At 42.1% G+C, this 20,158-nt stretch overlaps 1 protein-coding gene across 4 annotated transcripts in view; it reads right to left on the reverse strand.

Moving 5' to 3' along the window:
• Nucleotides 1–20,158, reverse strand: part of PPP2R5B (protein phosphatase 2 regulatory subunit B'beta) — a 173,626-nt gene that overhangs the window by 21,848 nt on the left and 131,620 nt on the right. For all 4 annotated transcript variants that reach the window (XM_077459509.1, XM_077459493.1, XM_077459500.1 and 1 more), the window contains exon 9: nucleotides 14,773–14,826. In XM_077459509.1, the coding sequence (XP_077315635.1) occupies nucleotides 14,773–14,826 (54 nt within the window). The remainder of the gene's footprint in view (nucleotides 1–14,772; nucleotides 14,827–20,158) is intronic.

The raw sequence follows: 20,158 nt of genomic DNA on the forward strand, positions 1-20,158 counted from the left end.
AACACACAGATCCCAGAGGCAGCGGGTCCATCCTTATTGCGCAGTAGGGAACCGGGAAATGAAGCCGAAAGGCTCCACTTCCTGATTCCCATACCCAAGATGGCGGCGGCAGCACCCGAGAGATCGGCTTCGAGTGCCGACATCGCGGGCGCGCTGGGCGGGTAAGTGTCCTTATTTTAAAAGTCAGCAGCTGCAGTATTTGTAGCTGCTGTCTTTTAAAAAAAAAAAACGGCGGAACTCCCGGCGGACTCCCGCTTTAAAGGGCAAAAAATTATAAAGCTATTACAGGACAATTTTATGGTCCAGTTTACTGAGGCCCGAACTAGTAATGATGCTCTGTTGGACCTGGTAATCTCAAACCATGCAGAGCTTATTACAAATGTTCATATAAAGGAACATCTTGGTAGTAGTGACCAGAACATGATTTCATTTGATGTTAGCTGTGAGCAAAAAACACATACAGGAAAGATAAAAACACTTAACTTTAAGAGAGCAAATTTCCAAGGATAAGGGGTGCTCTCCAGAACTTAGACTGGGAGGGAATATTGGCATCAATGGACACAGAACAGAAATGGGAATTCTTCAAAAAGACTGTTTGGGACCTCACTGCAAAGTATATTCCCATGGGCAATAAGTTTAATAGACTAAAAATAAAACCTATGTGGCTCACGTCCAAAGTTAAAAAAGCTATAAACAATAAGAAAAGAGCTTTTAAAAAATATAAAAATGAAGGAACACTATTGTCATTTAAATGTTTCAAATAATATAACAGAATATGTAAAAAGGAAATCAAGGATTCAAAAATTCTAAACAAACGACAAATTGCAAAAAATAGTAGGACAAACTCCAAAAAGTTCTTCAGATATATTAATAGTAAAAAGGTCAGGCCTGAGCATGTAGGCCCTTTACAAAATAATCTAGTGGGTGACTGGGGACAAAGAGAATGCAAAATTATTAAATACATTCTTCAGTTCTGTGTATAAAAAGGAGCATGGGGGAGCTCATGTCCAGAATGGGGGTGGTAGTGATACAGCCCCAAATGATCTACAATGGCTCAAAAGTGATATGGTCCAAAAATATTTAGACAGAATAAAGGTGGATAAAGCACCTGGACCATATGGCATCCACCCATGGATCCTAAAATAATTGATCTCTGTCATTTCAAAGCCATTGTATCTCATTTTTAGGGACTCATTAATGACAGGAAAAGTACCACTGGATTAGCGTAGAGCCAATGTGGTGCATATATTTAAAAAGGGAACAAAGTCTTCATCAAGTAACTATAGACCTGTTAGTTTAACTTCTATAGTCAGGAAGATATTGGAGAGTTTAATAAAAGACCACATAGATGAGTTCTTGCTGGAAAAAAAAAAATAGTTTTAAGCAACAGACAGCATGGCCAGATGCAGCCCTTTGCTTGATTTTATCTGGCCCTTGGGACAATGTTTCGTCTTCTGACACCAAAAATGGGGCATAGTTCCCCCCCAAGGACACCAACAAAAGGGGCACAATTTCTCCTAATGACACCAACAATTGGGGGACAGTTCCTCCCTATGACACCAAAGGTGGGGCACAAATCCTCAAATACTATATGTATATCCTTGTATGTTGCGGTCATTCAGGTGGTTATCTAATAGTTGCTTGAAACTATCAATGCCCCCTGCTGAGACCACTGCCTGTGGAAGGGAATTCCACATCCTTCCCGCTCTTACAGTAAAGAACCCTCTATGTAGTTTAAGGTTAAACCTCTTTTCTTCAAATTTTAATGAGTGGCCACGAGTCTTGTTAAACTCCTTTTTGCGAAAAAGTTTTATCCCTATTGTGGGGTCACCAGTATGATATTTGTATATTGAAATCATATCCCCTCTTAAGCGTCTCTTCTCCAGAGAGAATAAGTTCAGTGCTTGCAACCTTTCTTCATAACTAATATCCTCCAGACCCTTTATTAGCTCTCTCTCTCACTGATGCCAGGACATTTTTCTACTTCCAGTGGCCACAGTCCGGCCCCCGTAAAAGTCTGAAGGACAGACAAATGGCCCTTCGTTTGGAAAGTTTGGAGACCCCTGGTCTAAGGTTATCAGTGGTGTACCCCAAGTTTCAGTGCTGGGACCCTTACTTTTTAATATCTTTATAAATGATATAGGGTCTGGGATTAAATGTATAATTTCAGTCTTTGCACATGAGAAGAGAAACAGTAAACATTTTAATGAAATATGCAGATGAAACTAAGCTATGCAGTGGAATATTGTCCTTACAGGATGTCTCCAATTTACATGCCAACCTCAATGCACTGTCTAATTGGGCAACTATGTGGCAGATGAGGTTTAATGTTGATAAATGTAAAGTTGGGGGCTAAGAATATGCATGCATCATACATGCTAGGGGGAGTAGAACTGGGGGAATCCATAGTGGAGAAGGATCAAAGTCCTTTCTTGTATTAAGAGAGGTAAGGACTCCAGAGAGAGAGATATCATTTTGCCCCTGTACAAATCAATAGTAAGACCTCATCTGGAATATGCAGTTCAGTTTTTGGCACCAGTTCTCAAAAAGGATATAGGAGAACTGGAGAAAGTGTAGAAAAGGGCAATCAAACTAAAAAGAGGCATGGAGGAGCTCAGCTATGAGGAAAGATTAGAGGAACTGAATTTATTCACTCTTGAGAAGAGGAGATTAAGGAGGATATGCTGAACATGTTCAAACATATAAGGGGTCCATATAGTGAACTTTAATGTTGAGTTATTCACTTTACGGTCAACACAGAGGACAAGGGGTCAGGCTTTACACCTATAGGAAAAGAGATTTCATCTCCAAATACGGAAAGGTTTCTTCACAGTAAGAGCTGTGAAAATGTGGCATGGGCTCCCTCCAGAGGTGGTTCTGGTCAGCTCAGTAGATTGCTGTAAGAAAGGCCTGGATTCTTTCCTAAATGTACATAATATAACTGGGTACTAACATTTATAGGTAAGGTTGATTGCCTCTCTGGGATCAGGACATTTTTTTTCCCTGCTGTAGCAAATTGGATCATGCTTTGCTGGGGTTTTTCACCTTCTTCTGGATCAACTGTGGGATTGTGTATATGGGATTGTATGATATTATTATTTATTTATTTGAACTAGATGGACTTGTGTCTTTTTTTCAACCTGATTAACTATGTAACTATATATTGGGTTGAGGTCAGGACTTTGCAGGCCAGTCAAGTTCCTCCACCCCAAACTTGCTCATCAATGTCTCTATGGACCTTGCTTTGTACACTGGTGCGCAGTCATATTGGAACACTAAGGGGCCATCCCCAAACTGTTCCCACAAAGTTGGGAGCATGAAATTGTCCGAAATGTCTTGGTATGCTGACGCTTTAAGAGTTCCCTTCACTGGAATTAAGGTGTCAAGCCCAACCCCTGAAAAACAACCCCACATCATAATCCCCCCTCCACCAAATGATTTGGAATGTTAAGCGTTGACCATAAAACCTAGAAACTGGTTTCTATGTAGAGCTGCACCACATTTTGCACTCTCTAGTAATTGACCCCACTAGTAATTAATGGATAAATCTTAATTTTTATGCATGTTGTAAAAATCAAACCATAGTATTGGTGGAGCTGAGTAGGAAAATTAATTTAAACAGTGGGAATTAGAAGCAATAGGATGATGGCTATTGCATACGTAACCACGTCATAAGTGTAAAGGCAATGCTGGGGCTAGAAATTAGGTTGAATACACTTCTTTCATCTAAATTATGGTAATATTAATGTAGTATTAGTTTTAATCTGCCAGAGGCTATCTCAGTGGTGACATAAGAGATGTGTTAAAATATATATTTTCTCCAGTACAATGCAAACAATAAAAAACTTCCTTGTACATTTGATATTGACCATTTAAAGAGGAAGTAAACCCTGATGGGTTTACTTCCTCTTTGATTCCCTGCAAAGGTAAAGCATAATGGACTACTATGCATCGCATAGTAGTCCATTATTTGTCACTTACCTGACACAGGAGCCAGCGAAGTCACCGCTGTCCCCTGTAGTTCTGAGCATCCATCTTCTTGGTGGGTCTCCGTGGGTCTCGCTGCTCCGGCCATCACTACCGCGCACTTCCGGGAGCCGACACTCGCGGCATATCGCCACGATCTGCGGCTTACCCAGTACGCCTGCGTGCCGCTGTCTACGGCGCATGCACCGTAGACAGCGATGGCTCTCTTCAGGTAACGATCTCCTAAACTGTATAGGTTTAGGAGATATTTCTTGGACCCACAGGTAAGCCTTAATCTAGGTGGGTTTACAACCACTTTAACTGATAGCCAATGTATGGAGAGCTATTATTAATAAATATGAAGCGCAGAGCTCCACCTATTGAGCAGTATACATTTAGCACTGCATCTTTTTTTATAAGCGTTCACCACTTATGATATTATGTATTAAGAATATGAGCTTATTTGGTAAGACAAAGTGCAATGAGCTGCAATTCATTGAAAGCAATCAACAATCATCTTTCATTGATCTGAGTCTAGGGAAAGTAGATTGCTTTGAGTCACAGCATGTAGCACCTCATTACTGTTCTTTGTATTCCCTTTTTAGGAAACTTGTTCACAAAGATGTGCAAACCCAAGTTTGACTTACAGGAACCCATTGATATTTGCATATACATTCAGCGGTCTATATCTAGGATCTACAGATTATTTGGACATTACAGAGAGTGTGTTGTAATTAAAAAAAATTATTTCTACTACTTGCACTCTCCAGCCTATTCTTTTACTCATTACCCATATCGTATGACCATAAATTAGGAAGGGGCTATATACTGATCAATATTGTGAGTCTTGGTTAGAAAACACACCCATGTTTCTCAGCATAGCCTTGTACAGAATCTGTAAAAATGCAACCTGGACCCAATACATTTCTTTTACTTCTCAATCATGCATTCTTTCTTGCCTCTTCTCAGTGATAGAATTTTGAGAACTAATTTACAGAATGCAATTTTTCTCCATAAGACTGAAGGGAACACTCCAGTGCTTTTTAAAGTGGAAGTAAACCCTCCTATCAGGTTCAGCCAAGGAAGCTGCCATCTTTGCCTCTGTTTAATCTGCAACTGCCATGATGCTGCACATGTGATCAGTTATGACACCAGCCATCGGATGGTGTGAAAGTTTGGTTGAGAGCACAACCAATGTGACAGCTAGCATTCGGGCAAGCCGGGAATGTTAACTGTTTTTTAAACTATCAAATCAATGGGTTTACTTCCGCTTTAAAGCCTGCTGTAACCTTGCCCTTTGGGGCTGTTAGTCTACATACTTCTACAGCATACTTAGCTGATGCTTATAATTGACTTTCAGCAGAGAGAAAGAGAGTCAGTCAACAGTAGGTGGATTCAAACATGCTTGGGACAAACCTAGAGCTATACTTTTATACATTTTTAACTGATCAGTAGTGACATGTATTTCTTAACTTGTTGAAGCTAAAAGACATCACCTGCAAATAATATAATTTATTATCCATGCACGAAAATCATAAACAAGTGTTAATTCAGGCTAATAAAATTATTACCCAAAGTAGTAAGAATGTACACAGAACAGCAAGGTTGTGTTCACAGCAGTGATGAGTAATGCCCCATACACACGGTTGTACATTCCGACCACAAAATCCATTGGATTTTGGCCGAAACTTGTGTTGCATACACACGGTCGCACAAAGTTATCGGAAAATCCGATCGTTCGGAACGAGGTCATGTACAAAACGTACAACGGGACTACGTAGAGGCCAGTAGCCAATAGCTTTTGTCTCCAAATTTTTTCTGAGCTTGCGTGGCCCTTTGTGTGTCGGAATTCTCTACACATGATTGGAAAAAGTCTGATCGGATTTTGTTGTCATAAAATTTTAGATCCAGCTCTCAAACTTTTTCCCCTCGGAAATTCTGATGGAAAAAGTCCGATAGAGCCCACACACTATCAGATTTTACGACAACATAATCTGATCTGACTTTTTCCGTTGGAATTTCCAACCATGTGTATGGGACATAAGAGTAAGGACAAGACAATATGTGTGTTCTACAGTCGTACTTCTGGGGGAAGCCACCTTATAAGCAGCAGAAACAACTGACAGCCCTGCTATATGTGATCCACATAGATGATATCATGACCACAAACTCTACACCAATTGTATCACCTTGAACTGAGGAAGTGGCAATTTAAAGCCATGAAACACATTTTATTCTGTGAAATATTCTGTGAAATAAAGTAATTGGATGTTTTATTAAGGCAAAGCACTCATACCCATCCTTTGAATAACCACTTTGGGTGCCTCTGGCAATCAAACCACTGATGGGTGTTATTTTTTGCACTGACTTCTCTTACCAATTCGTCATCCATCTGAGAACCCCACAGAGCACTCAGGATGGGAAATGGGAATACTGGGAGCATAGAGAGCGATCATATTGACCCCGTGTGGAGACAAGTCTCCTCCACCCACACACAAGGTAAAAAAGTTTCCCCCCTTTGCTGGATGACCGCAGTCTCAACAATTGTAAATCTATTTTGACCTTTTTCCTTCTATTGTGGAAGCATCTTATCCTTATGTCTGAATGAACCTAATAAACTATTAGGGCATTCCCACCTCCCTATCTTTTCTTTTTCGGTGGACACTATGAACTTTACCAGAGAACCCTGGTCAGCTCCTCAGGATCCCCAGTCTAAAAAGGCAAAAAATGGGGTGCTGCTCTCTAAGCGGCATGCACTCCCTCACTATTATCTTCCTGTTCTCATCCTCTCTGCTTTGTAAAAAACATATACTGTATTACCACTATATGAACTTACTTAACAGTAAATTGACTTCTCTTACTGCAGTGCAGAATGAAACATTTCTTGCAACATCTGATGTGCACTGTACAATGACAAATCCAGAAATGTCATTGCTTGAATTTAATGAGAAGCTAAAAGTGAACAGTACGCATTTCAATTTGTGACAGATGCTTCACCATGTAGGAAGGCGAAGAAATTTTGACAGAGACTCACCATTGCTTTAGAGTCTTCCTTGAAAGTGATTTAACTTTTAAAATTCACAGAAGATCATGGAGGAATTCAGGCAGCAAGTACATCAATGAGAATAATAGTGATGTACTGCAAGTACTGATACAATAGCTTTCAATACTGAGAGACTGGTGTTAGTACTATCAGAAGAGAGGCCCCATCACATTATCCCTTCCTATAACATTAACACTTGCACAAACCCTCTCTGTCACCCTAATGCCCTGTACACACAATAGGATTTTCAGACAACAAATGTTGGATATGAGCTTGTTGTCGGAAAGTCTGACCGTATGTATGCTCCATAGAAATTCCGTCAACAAATGTTTGAGAGCAGGTTCTCAAATTCCGAGCGTGTGTACATAAGTCGTACACGCATACTCGGAATAATCATGCAGAAGAGCTGCACTATTGAACTTCATTTTTCTCGGCTCATTGTTGTATGTCACCGCGTTCTTGACGTTCGGAATTTCCGACATTTGTGTGACCGTGTGTATGCAAGACTAGTTTGAGCCAACATCCACGGTTTTGTTGTTGTAAAATCCTATCGTGTGTGCAGGGCAAAACACTAACTTTTCCTGTGACCCAAACTTAACCCTCATTGTAACTCTAAATCTAGCCCTCCCCTTAAATTCTACACTAACCTTCCCTGTAACGATAGGCACGCGCAGCCCTTTGCATTAGGGTGTGCACCCCAAAGCTCAAACACACATGCCTGTATATATTACACTATATTACAAAAAGTATTGGGGCGCCTGCCTTTATACGCACATGACCATCCTTTCAGAAGCGCATTTGTGAGGTCAGACAATAATGGATGAGAAGGCCTGGCTCGCATTCTCCACTCTAATGTGAAGGCCAGTCAAGTTCCTCCACCCCAAACTCGCTCATCCATGTCTTTACGGACCTTACTTTGTACATGGGTCCAAATCATTTAGTAGAGAGGGGATTATGGCGTGGGTTTGTTTTTCAGGGGTGGGCTCTTAGTTCAGTGAAGGGGACTCTATGCCGCATACACACGTTCGGACTATCCCGCCTTTTCGAACAAGCGGACCTGCCTGCACACAACCAGACTTTTCCAGTGGACAATCCACCAGACTATGGCGGGAGTCCGCCGGACTTTTGAAATGAATGGACTTGCCCACACAAGGAGTAAAGTCCGTTCATTTTGAAGGTAGCCGGGACTAGTGAAGGAAGTGAATGTTGCCGCCTCCATCGGCGAGATTGATACCTCGCTAGCCCCAAAATGAACAGAATTTTCTCCGTGTTTGGGCAAGTCCGTTCATTTCAAAAGTCCGGCAGACTAGCACACAGACAATCGATTGTCGGCAGTCCGGCGGACAATTTTGAGTCAAAACTTCTTTCTAAGTCTGCCGGACTTTTGGAAAGAAAAAGCCCACCAGAGCCCACACGCGGGCGGATTGTCCGGCGGACTCTGGTCTGCCGGACCAAATCCGGCGGATAGCCTGTGTACGCGGCATTAAGGTGTCAACATACCAAGACATTTTGGAGAATTTCATGCTGCCAACTTTGTGGGAACAGTTTGGGGATGACCCCTTCCTGTTCCAATATGACTGCGCACCAATGCACTAAGCAAGGTCCATAAAGACATGGACTTAGCAAGGGTGGTGGAAAATTTACTTCAAGTGCAAAAATTCACATTATAATAATTACTAAAACATACAGAATTAAGTGTAACAATCTAAAAAAATTTAAATTCCAAGGTGCTACAAGGGTGCGAACCTCCCAACTAAAAAGTTGTTGCACTTGAAGTTAATTTGTATTGCAATTAGTTTCAGTTTGATGTGTATTATATGCAAAGTTACATATCACCGGTATTGTGGTAATAGTAAAGTTTATTGAGATTTCCATACATCTAGTAGTGTGGTGATTACCTTTTAAACTAAAGATTGGCATGTGGCATTAATAAACATCAACAAATTTCAGTTGTGCCCCACCAGTACGGTCCCCCATGGAAAATGTGCCTGTATGCTGAGTTCATCTCCCCATCCCTGCAGTTTACTGATGGGCACTGATTGGCAGCACTGATAGGCAGCACTGATGGGCACTAATAGGCACTGATAGGTGACACTGATTGGCAGCACTGATGGGCACTGATAGGTACCAATTGCCAATGATTGGCAGCACTGATGGCCACTGATTGGCAGCACTGATGGCCCATGATAGCCTGTACTGGTTGACAGCACCGTTTGGCACTGGTTGGTAGCACTGATGGGCAACACTGATTGGCAGCACTAAGGTAGCACTGATTGACACTAATTGGAAGCACTGATTGGAAGCACTGATGGGCAGCACTGATAATCAGCACTGAATGGCACTGAAAGGCAACACTGATTGGCAGCACCGATGAGCACTGATTGGCAGCACTGATGGGCGGCACTGATAGGCAGCATTTAGTGCCACTGATTGGAAGCACTGATAATCAGCACTGAATGGCACTGATAGGCAACACTGATTGGCAGCACTGATGAGCACTGATTGGCACTGATAGGCAACACTGATTGGCAGCACTGATGGGCACTGATAGGTGGCACTGATAGGCAACACTGATGGGCATTGATAGGCAGCACTGATGGGCACTGAGTGGAAGCACTGATTGGCACTGATAGGCAGCACTGATACGTGGCAATGGCTGGCACTGATAGGCAGCACTGATGGGCACTGATAGGTGGTATTGATTGGAAGCACTGACTGGCACTGAGAGGTAGCATTGGTTGGCACTGATTGGCACTGACAGGTGGTATTAGTTGGCACTGACAGGTGGCACTGATTGGCACTGACAGGTGGCATTGGTTGGCACCGACAGATGGCACTGATTAGCACTGATAGTTGGCATTGCTTGGCACTGATTGGCACTGACAGGTGGAGCTGATAGGTGGCATTGGTTGACACAGATTGGCACTGATAGATGACATTGGTTGGCACTGATTTGCACTGACAAGTGGCATTAATTGGTACTAATAGAGGAGAGGGGGAGTTTCAGATTGAGCAGATCACCAGGCTTGTAAGAGCCACTCAGTGCCTTAAACTGTCATGTAATGTCCCTGCTTGCAGAGACTGTCAAAACTCAGTGGTGATGTCAAGGGTGGGCGTGGCCAAACAGCTATCATGCACCAGCCAATGGGATAGGGGCTGGACGGGCCACTCTGTGTATGTGGCTCCACCCCTTTCTATCAGCTATCATACACCAGCCAATGATTGAACTGCTTAAAAAGGGGCAGAGTCACATGCACGGAGCGCCCTGCCCACCCCTGACATCACTGCCAATTTTTAACAGATGGTCTCTGTAAATAGGGACATTACATGAAAGTTGAATGCATTGAGTAGCTGTTACTAGCTTGGTGATCTGCTCAATGTGAAAGCGCTATACACTCTTGCAGAATTTCACTGGGGAACTTGGGAGACAGCCAGCATGCAGCTACACTAACAGGGGGTGCTTAGGGTGTGCCCAGGCACACCCGGCACACCCTGTGTGCATGCCTATGCCTGTAACCCTAACAATAATACTTGTACTATGCCACTTTGTAACTCTGATACTAACCTTCTTACCACCCCTAACAGATACCCCCTCTAATAGTAACTTTAACACTTATACTCCACCTAATGCAATCCTCAAATTAAGTCTCCTTAATGTAAACTTAAAGCTAAAGCTTAGGTATGGCAATATTTACAAAGCCTCTCCAATCCTATGGAATGCCCTACCCCAATCTGTCCGCCTATCTCCTACTTTATTAGCTTTTAGACGATCCCTGAAAACACTTCTCTTCAGAGAAGCCTACCCCACCCACACCTAACTGTATTTTCATTTTCTCCTTCAGCTCATCCCCCACAGTTAATACCTTTTGTTTCAACTTGACCCTCCCTTCTAGATTGTAAGCTCTAACGAGCAGAGCCCTCTGATCCCTCCTGTATTGATTTGTATTGTAAGTGTACTGTCTGCCCTCATATTGTAAAGCGCTGCGCAAACTGTTGGCGCTATATAAATCCTGAATAATAATAATAGTTACATTGGTCTAGCTTGGGCCAATATAAGTATCTTGTGCCATACCTGTGGAAATCTAGTAGGCACCGCTACAACAATAATCTCCACTAGCTTCCAGGTCCTGTAATGAGCAGCTGCTCTGCTGTGTGCTGAACACTGCAGGCTCAACGCAGGTACCAATCTGGGAACACTTTGCATTTTTCTCAGAGAATACAAAACAAATCTCTAATTGGGCAAGGTGGAGAAGCAGGGAATTTATGTCACAATCTCTACAATGCCCGATGTTAGAATATTATTCCAAATTCATAATTCATAATTCGGGACTTATAGGTGTTATATTATATTTATGGCAAGCTTACAAAACATATTTGGTTTTATGATTAGTCATAATAAATATATGTGTGAATGATCTTGATCAAATGTTCAGTAAAATAGATCTTCATCTAAAGCTGTGTATTGCTAGAAGTTTCTCGTGTATGAGAATGACATATAAGGTATCTTGATGTAGAATGTCATGAGAAGACAAAAATGGACACGTATTTATGTAGAGGAATAATACATATTTGTTTATATCCTGTTAAGTTAGATTAGTGTAGTCTCAGTCATATAATAATATTAGTATATAGTTACTTAATGTAGTTAAAGTTGGTAATATGTAACACCTCCAACGCCCAAAAGACGAGGGAGGGCTTGCCCCTCCCAAACCCCTGGCTGTACTATATTGCTGCACAGTTACAGCAACTGATAGGCACATTTCACACAAGTATAGACAAAGAGGGGGGGACCTATGACTCCTCCGAACTAGTGAAGTTACACACAGTAAAAAGGGACTCTGTACAGACAGCTCTGGAGTCACTGGCATTCGGGAAACCTAATAAACTTTACCCGGCCTATAACCTCATCCAAAAAATTTGGAATAAAACTAGATATCTACAAGGCGTGATGGGATACACAGACTATAGTCCTATCTGGACTAATGAGGCATACCCAGAACTGGCCAAACTACAACACGGTACACTATGTAAAAGATATGGGGTGGTCTACCTTAGTCAGATATTTCACAATGGGAAACTGCACACATTCCAAACCCTGCAGGGTCTTTTTGGTTTACCACAATCCATGAGATATTACTATGTACAATTAAAGCATGCTATAACGGTCCAAGGTAGGTCAGAGGAGTGGATTTCATGCCCAACTCCATTGTTCAATCTGATTGCAAGAGCTACTAACACTAAAGGGTTTATATCAACATGCTATAACATGCTACTACGGAATATTTTGAATAAACACCCTCTTCGGATGCTGGCCAAGTGGGAGGGGGAGGTGGGCATGCTTGATGGGGATCACTGGGAAGAAGCCCTGTGGGCGGTACCCTCATGCTCCCTAAATATATCACATAGAGTGTCACAACTACTGTATATCTATTGTTAAGAGTCTACTATACCCCCCACAGACTGTTTGTCATGGGTCTGCGACCTACCCCACTGTGTACTAGGTGTAAGAGGGACCATGGGGACTTGATCCACCTTCTGTGGAGGTGCCCAAAACTCCACCCCTACTGGACGGCATAAACAGGATATTTTAAGTCTCGCTACCCGCAGACCCAAAACACTGCCTACTCAACGTGCTAGAGGAATTGGAATGGGAAGAATGCACATGGGCGGCTGTTATTAGATCTCTATTTTTAGCACGTAAGCTAATAATGACCCACTGGATATCGGAAGATCCCCCTAATCTTAAAGAGTGGATCAACACAATGGGAGATATGCTCCTGAAGGAAAAGACAATTTTACAACATAGGGGCTGCGAGCAGAAATTCAAGAAGCTATGGGGACCGTGGATGGATGTACCGGGGCTTGCCCCCCAGTGGATCTAGTCATGGGCAGACTATTTACCTGAACAGGAGGTTTGGGAGGCCATTTGCTCCGTGACTTGGGCAGGGATAACTCTGGCTGAGGCAAGACTTGGGGTAAGATCAAGCAGTCAAGGAATGTCTAACTCGATCTGTGGACCATGTATACTAACTGTTAATGATGGCTGTAAAAGTGTAGAAATGCATATGTAACCTTGGTGTACGTTTACCATGTGCTCTTCAATAAACTTTTTTTTGTGGATAAAAAAAAAAAGTTGGTAATATGTGTTCATATTAGTACATGTTTGGTTATATGACATTACATAATCAGCACATTACTACAAGTGTTACATATGTGATTGTCAATCAAACTCTATATATGACTCTCTGAGTTAGTATCTCCTTTTGTATAGCATATTTCTAACGTTAGCAGAAATAAATGTGTGCCATACAAGGTTCTACGTTTTTGTGAGGTTATGACATTCACATGTAACATATAAAACCAATGCTTCCATATTGAAGGTCAGACAGACACATCCACCCACTAGGAGAGATGACACAGACATATTCACACGAAGACACTTTGACAAGTTGGAACAGCAGAATTCTCCCAGAAGTCTAAGAACGCCATTTCCTGCTTCTTTTTGGTTACACAAGACAGCATGGAGACAGAAGGCAGCAGTCATGAAGCACACATGCTTTTATAAGCTTATTACAGCTTTATAACTATTTATTCTATTTCATATATTTTTACCTACACTGAACTGAACTATTATACCTTTTACATTGTATTTATGATGCCAACTGTGTGACAATAAACTCACACTTTGTTTTAAGTCAGTCTGACTATCAATGCTATTCATCCAGAAATGCCCTTGAGATACAAGTATATTAGATATTATTTCTATTCTTCATCCGATCAGAAAACTCTTTATATTCATTGAGAAAATGCAAAGTGTTTCCTGAATGGCTCCTGTGCAGAATGGTAGACCTTCTGTGTTCACTAAGCAGCAGGGAAGCTGCTCAGCATGGGACCTGAAAGTTAGACCATTGACTGTAGAAGTGGAGTCTACTACCGTACAATGATTTCCTGCTTCCATAGGGGATCCCAAAGAAACATGCACAGTTACATTGGTCCAAGCTGGAACACTGGAACTATGTAAAAATTTCCATACCTACACTTCAGTTTTAATCACTGATTTGCCTATTTACCTCTTCTGCACCAGAATCCTCTGCTCCAAAAAATATCCCCTTTGCATCAGACTCTAGATATCAGAACCAGATAATTTAATTGGATATTTTTTCTTCGCTTATTTTCTTTATTTTGTAGAGCTTTCCTTCAATTGTCGGTCTGTCTTATTCCCCTGAGGAAGCCAATGGTTTGGCGAAACATGTAGGGAAGACCTGACCTGTATACTATACCATAGGCCGTGTACCAACTAGGCTCTTTATTGTCTGTATATCGCTCCCTGAAACTTTATGGTTTTTAGTATCCTTATGTTGTAATTATTTTTGTTGTAATAAATAAATTATATTTTTTTAATATGGTGCATATGTAATCTTCTTGGCACCATAATCATCCCTTCCTCTATTACCACTTTTTGTTCTGATATTTTGGGATGAGGTGGCTTATCCAAAAAGGACCCTACTGCCACTTTTTCTCCAGAACAAGAATCTACAGTTTAAATAAAATATACATACTCTATATAATTATTTTAAACAAATAGTTAAATAACACAATTGTGCAAATAGTAAAAACTAGAAATGACATAACACTATCTGAATATTCGTTTTTTTTTTTTTTTTATTAAATCTAAAGACAAAATAAATATATCTTTTGTAAAATAATACTTGTCCTGCAGAGAGAAAACACTGTATACCTCATACAAACAATGCTATACTTACATGCTCTGTTAGTGAGGAGTCTTTTTCCAGGAACTGAACTGCACAATAAGCCAGCTGCAGGGGACAAAATTACCATTTTAAGCACTTGCTGAGAGCATACGGGTTGGTAATTTACTCTATTGAAAGACCAATTAACATTAAGACACATTTTATTATGCAGTGTGGAAAAAAATAAGTATGAGTTAAGCTATTTACTTTGCTGACAAAAACATAATATATATTTTACTTCTTTCACATATATACTTTTGTAATCAGAGCAAGAGAATCTGGGAATGACAGGGGTGTCTCCCGACAACAAAACAAGATACAAAGATGGGCATCTTTACAGGATAATTATACATTATAAGTGAGAATACAGTTTAAATTATTAGTGTGAAATTTAAAGTATGTACTTTATGTTACTTTTACATTTACTTGCTTACTAGGCTCATAGCTCTAAACAACAAGGTTCGTTTTTGCCATAATGGCCTTTATTCTCAACATGTAATGAGAGTAGAAAATAAGTTGCTTTGGTGAAAATAGCAATTGTTATAGCAAACTAAGCCTATTATAACTGAAGTCGCGTACACACGATTGGACTTTCCGACGGGAATTGTGTGATGGCAGGCTGTTGGAGGAAAATCTGACCGTTTGTATGCTCCATCGGACAGTTGTTGTCGGATTTTCCGCGGACAAATGTTGGATGGCAGGTTTAAGAAGTTTCTGTGGCCAAATGTCTGTTGTCGGATTTTCCAAGCGTGTGTACGCAAGTCCGTCGCACAAAAGTCTGAAGTACAAACACGCATGCTCGGAAGCAAGGATGAGCCAGAAGCGGTCGATGTTGTAAACTAGCATTCGTAATGGAGAATTAACATTCGTGATGTGGAAAATTATGAAATCTCGAAATGCAGTGCACATTCTCTTTTTGTTTAATGGGATAATAATGAAGCTGCTTTGCTGGTGATACTGATGGGAGTTATTGCAAATGAATTTTAAAAGGCTTTTTTTTTCTAGTGATATCAAGAATAATATCATTATGCTTTTTTTTTTTTTTTGGGCAAGTTACCACAACACCATTTTTCCGTAGTTTTTAAGATCAAAGATACAACTAAGTTGGTGTTCCTTGTAAATTTTACATTGTATTTTTTTAAATGTAACTGCCTACTCCCAAACTGTCATTTGAAGTAAAACACATAGCCAAGTATTAGTCGCCACAATTTTTTTTATTGTGCATTAAAAAAAGAAAACAAATAAAATTAGACATGCTATCTGCCAATAGAACTTAGAAAATATAACAAATCAAATCATTATTATTCCACCAAAAAATAAAATAAAAGCCTCATGTATGTGTCCTGCTTCTTAAACCCCCTGGCGGTATTCCCGAGTCTGGCTCAGGATGAAAATTCAGAACCATTTGCGGTAACCCCGAGCCAGGGATCGCATCGCAGGATCCAGGATGAGTTTACTTACCTTGTCCCCTGGATCCAGCAATGTCCCCCCGCTGTGCGAGTGGCTCGTCCTCTGCTCGATCTATCACAGAGCAGATCTCCGTTCCCTGCGAGCGTTGCGATGCACGGGGAAGGAGAACGGCGCCAAATTCAAAAAGTAAAACACACACATTACATACAATATAATGTAATCTTACAGATTACATTGCTGTATGTAATTATTTCACATCCCCTTTTTCCCTAGTGTTCTGTCCAGTGCCCTGCATGCAGTTTTATATTATATATACTGTTCTTTCTGCCTGGAAACTGGAGATTGTCCATAGCAACCAAAACTGTCCCTTTACGTCAAAAGCAGTTTTAGACCAGCTAGAAAACAGCGATAATAAATTAGAATCACTCGCAGAATTGAGTGATATCGATTTGTGAGGAGATCCGTCATCAAATACTGAAAAGTAATGACAGTGACAATTCTGCAACTGAGCAAATTTCTGTGTTTTTGATTTGATTACATTATTGAATAATGTTTATTATTATTATATTATTATTTGGTATAATTATTTATAGTTATTTATTATATTATAATTTATGATTTCATTTTTCAAACTTTATCATACCTGGGATGTCTACTACACTCTGGTTTGAACAGATTTAAGTGAGTTATTCCTAAGAATTACAGGCCTACAATATAAAACGCCAAATTTCCGTGCAAAATAATTGTACCACTTTCAGCACCTAAAATCTGAAATAATCATACCGCCAGGAAGTTAATATAGGGGGTCAACAATGTCAAGAGTTGGTGAAAGCAGGGATCCGTCATCCAGAGAAAATTCCGAAAAATATTTGGATTATTCTCCTGGTGCTCCCGCAGCAAAGGCATCTGACATAATTTTTTACGATTAATAAAGCAACCCATTTTTGGTCCAAGAACTCCTCCTCCTCCTGTTCCTGGACTGGACTTGGGTCAAAGCAATAACTCCGAGGCCAATAATAAATAACACTTTATCTCCTCCGATTCCAAAACATGTCTGGTTGGCGAACAGCTTTTCAGAAACAAACTGAAAAGCTCTAAATGAAAAGTGCGAATCAACACTCACCGAACTTCTACTAACACGAAATTAGCAGAAGGAGCCCAAAGGGTGGCGCTAAAGAGCTGAAAAAACACATAGTACATCAATATGTTCGTGTTTGTTGGCCGACAATTCCTTGCCATTTGTATGCAAGACAAAATCCAGGTGCACGCCTTGTCCGAGGTTTTGTCTGCGGAAAATCCGATCATGTGTACAAGACTTTAGTCAGTTGAGCCTATTATGATACCTTTTCCTGATCATTTTTCAAATATAAATACACTATATTAGCAAAAGTATTGGGGCACCTGCCATTACACGCTCATGAATTGTAATGGAGTGTGTCTATGGGAATGTTTGATCATTCTTCCAGAAGTGAATTGTGAAGTTAGGCACTGATGTGGATGAGAATGCCTGGCTCACAGTCTCTGCTCTAATTCATCCCATAGGTGTTCTATCGGGTTGAGGTCAGGACTCTGTCCTGGCCAGTCAAATTCCTCCACCCCAAACTCTCTCATCCATGTCTTTATGGACCTTGATTTGTGCACTGGTCCAAATCATTTGGTGGAGAGGAATTATGGTGGGGGGGGGGGGGGGGTTTCTTCAGAGGTTGGGCTTCGCCCCTTATTTCCATTGAAGGGAACTCTTAAGCGATCAGCATACCAAAACATTTTGAACACTTTCATGCTCCCAATTTTGTAGGAACAGTTTGGGGATGGCCCCTTCCTGCTTCAACATGACTGTTCACCGATGCACATAGCAATGTCCATAAAGACATGGATAAGCAAGTTTAGGGTGGAGGAACTTGACTGGCCTGCACAGAGTCCTGACTGCAACCCGTAGAACACCTTTGGGATAACTCAGAGCAGAGACCTAACCTCACATTTTGCTTCTAGAAGAATGGTCAAACGTTCCCATAGACACACTGCTAAACTTTGTGGACATCCTTCCCAGAAGAGCTGCAGCTGTTATAGCTGCAAAGGGTGGGCAACTCAATAATTGAACCCTACAGACTAAGACTGGGATGCCATTAAAGTTCATGTGCATGTAATGGGTGTCCCAATACTTGTGGTAATATATTGTATGTAGATGCAAGGAAAAGTAAAAAATTCACTCAATTGCTGTTCCCCTGTGCCCCACCCAAAGCTGCGCTCAACTTCTCTTCCCTGTTCAGAGCTCCATTTGTCCTCAGGAGCAATTCATATAAGCTCAAAGCCACTCCGGTTGGAGTTTTTAATAAGGATAATGTCTAATAGTAACCAATATTATCTTCACAGCAGGCAACAATTCAGCTTTATACTTCCCCTTTCTGCCTTCTGCATTCTCACTGGCCAGTGAATCAATGTTATCACCCCTATATCCGGTGAGCAAGAAGCTGACCTAAATGGCATTAATAAACCAGCAGAGCAGTATTTGTCACAAGATTGGCTGGCTGAAGTTGCAAATCATTTGGTATATGATATAATAACAGGCACCACCAAGTGTCCAAATAAAGCCTACATTATTGTCTTTTAAAAACCAAGCTCTGGGCTAAAACTGTTTTTCATATGTGCAGCTAATCTTTTACCACTCAATCTTTGTCATTGAATTACAAATGTTCTGCTTCTTTCTGCTGTAATCTTGAAGCCGCGTACACACGTAGCCGTCTGTCCGACGTACTTAGTCTGGCGGACTTCCCGCCAGACTGTCCGTCGGACTTTCCGAACGGGCTACTTGCCCACACACGGCACTTTTTCAGCGGACTAATACGGCGCACTAAGTCCGCCGTACTATCCGCCCTACTTTTGAAATGAACGGACTCACCCACACACGTGGAGGAAAGTCCGCTCATTTCGAGCGCGTCTCCAGGTAGGCGGGGCTCACGAAGGATACGTCGCTGGCCCCGCCGCCTGGTATGGACTTAAAGGGGAACCCCAACACCGAAAAAAATCGGCGTGGGGGTCCCCCCAGGTCCACATCAGACCCTTGTCCGAGCACGCTACCCGGCCGGCCACGAGCCGTACCAGGCCGCGTGCCCTCAACATGGGGGGTGCCTTGGGGAAGGGGGGGCCGCGCGGCCCCCCCACCCCAAAGCACCTTGTCCTCATGTTGATGAGGACAAGGGCCTCTTCCCGACAACCCTGGCCGTTGGTTGTCGGGGTCTGCGGGCGGGGGGCTTATCGGAATCCGGGAGCCCCCTTTAATAAGGGGGCCCCCGGATACTGGCCCCCACCCTATGTGAATGAGTATGGGGTACAATGTACCCCTACCCATTCACCTGTAAAATAAAGTACAAAAAAAAAAACACAACACACAAGGGTTAAAATCGTTTATTGCACAGCTCCTCCGCTATCTTCTTGTAGCTCTTTTACTAGCGGATGAGCCCGGCTTTCTTCCTCGCCGCCGCCCTTCTTCCGACTTCGGGGGTCTTGTCCTCCTCTTCGGTTCTTCTGCCGGGCCACTGCGTCTTCTTCTAGCTCTTTTACAGGCGGTGGCCCGGTCTTCTGCCGCCGCCGCCGCCTTCCGTTCTTCTGTCCTCTTCTTCTTCTTCTTCTTCTTCTTCAGATGTTGCCTCGCCGAGTCCTCCGCTCACAATGACGGGGACCGGGCACGCGGCGACTTATATAGGGACAAGGGACGGGGTCTTCGGTTGATGTCACATGGGTTGATGTCACATGGTGACCCCACCCCCTTACGATGTCACAGTCCCGGAGGATGCTGGGACTGTCGCCATGTGACATCAACCCATGTGATATCAACCGAAGACCCCGCCCCTTGTCCCTATATAAGTCGCCGCGTGCCCGGTCCCCGTCATTGTGAGCGGAGGACTCGGCGAGGCAACATCTGAAGAAGAAGAAGAAGAAGAGAAGGACAGAAGAACGGAAGGCGGCGGCGGCAGAAGACCGGGCCACCGCC

Source organism: Lithobates pipiens, unplaced genomic scaffold (assembly GCF_037356315.1).
Source record: "Lithobates pipiens isolate NorthernLeopardFrog02 unplaced genomic scaffold, aLitPip1_a1.2 Scaffold_10, whole genome shotgun sequence".
In the NCBI taxonomy this organism is placed as follows: domain Eukaryota; kingdom Metazoa; phylum Chordata; class Amphibia; order Anura; family Ranidae; genus Lithobates; species Lithobates pipiens.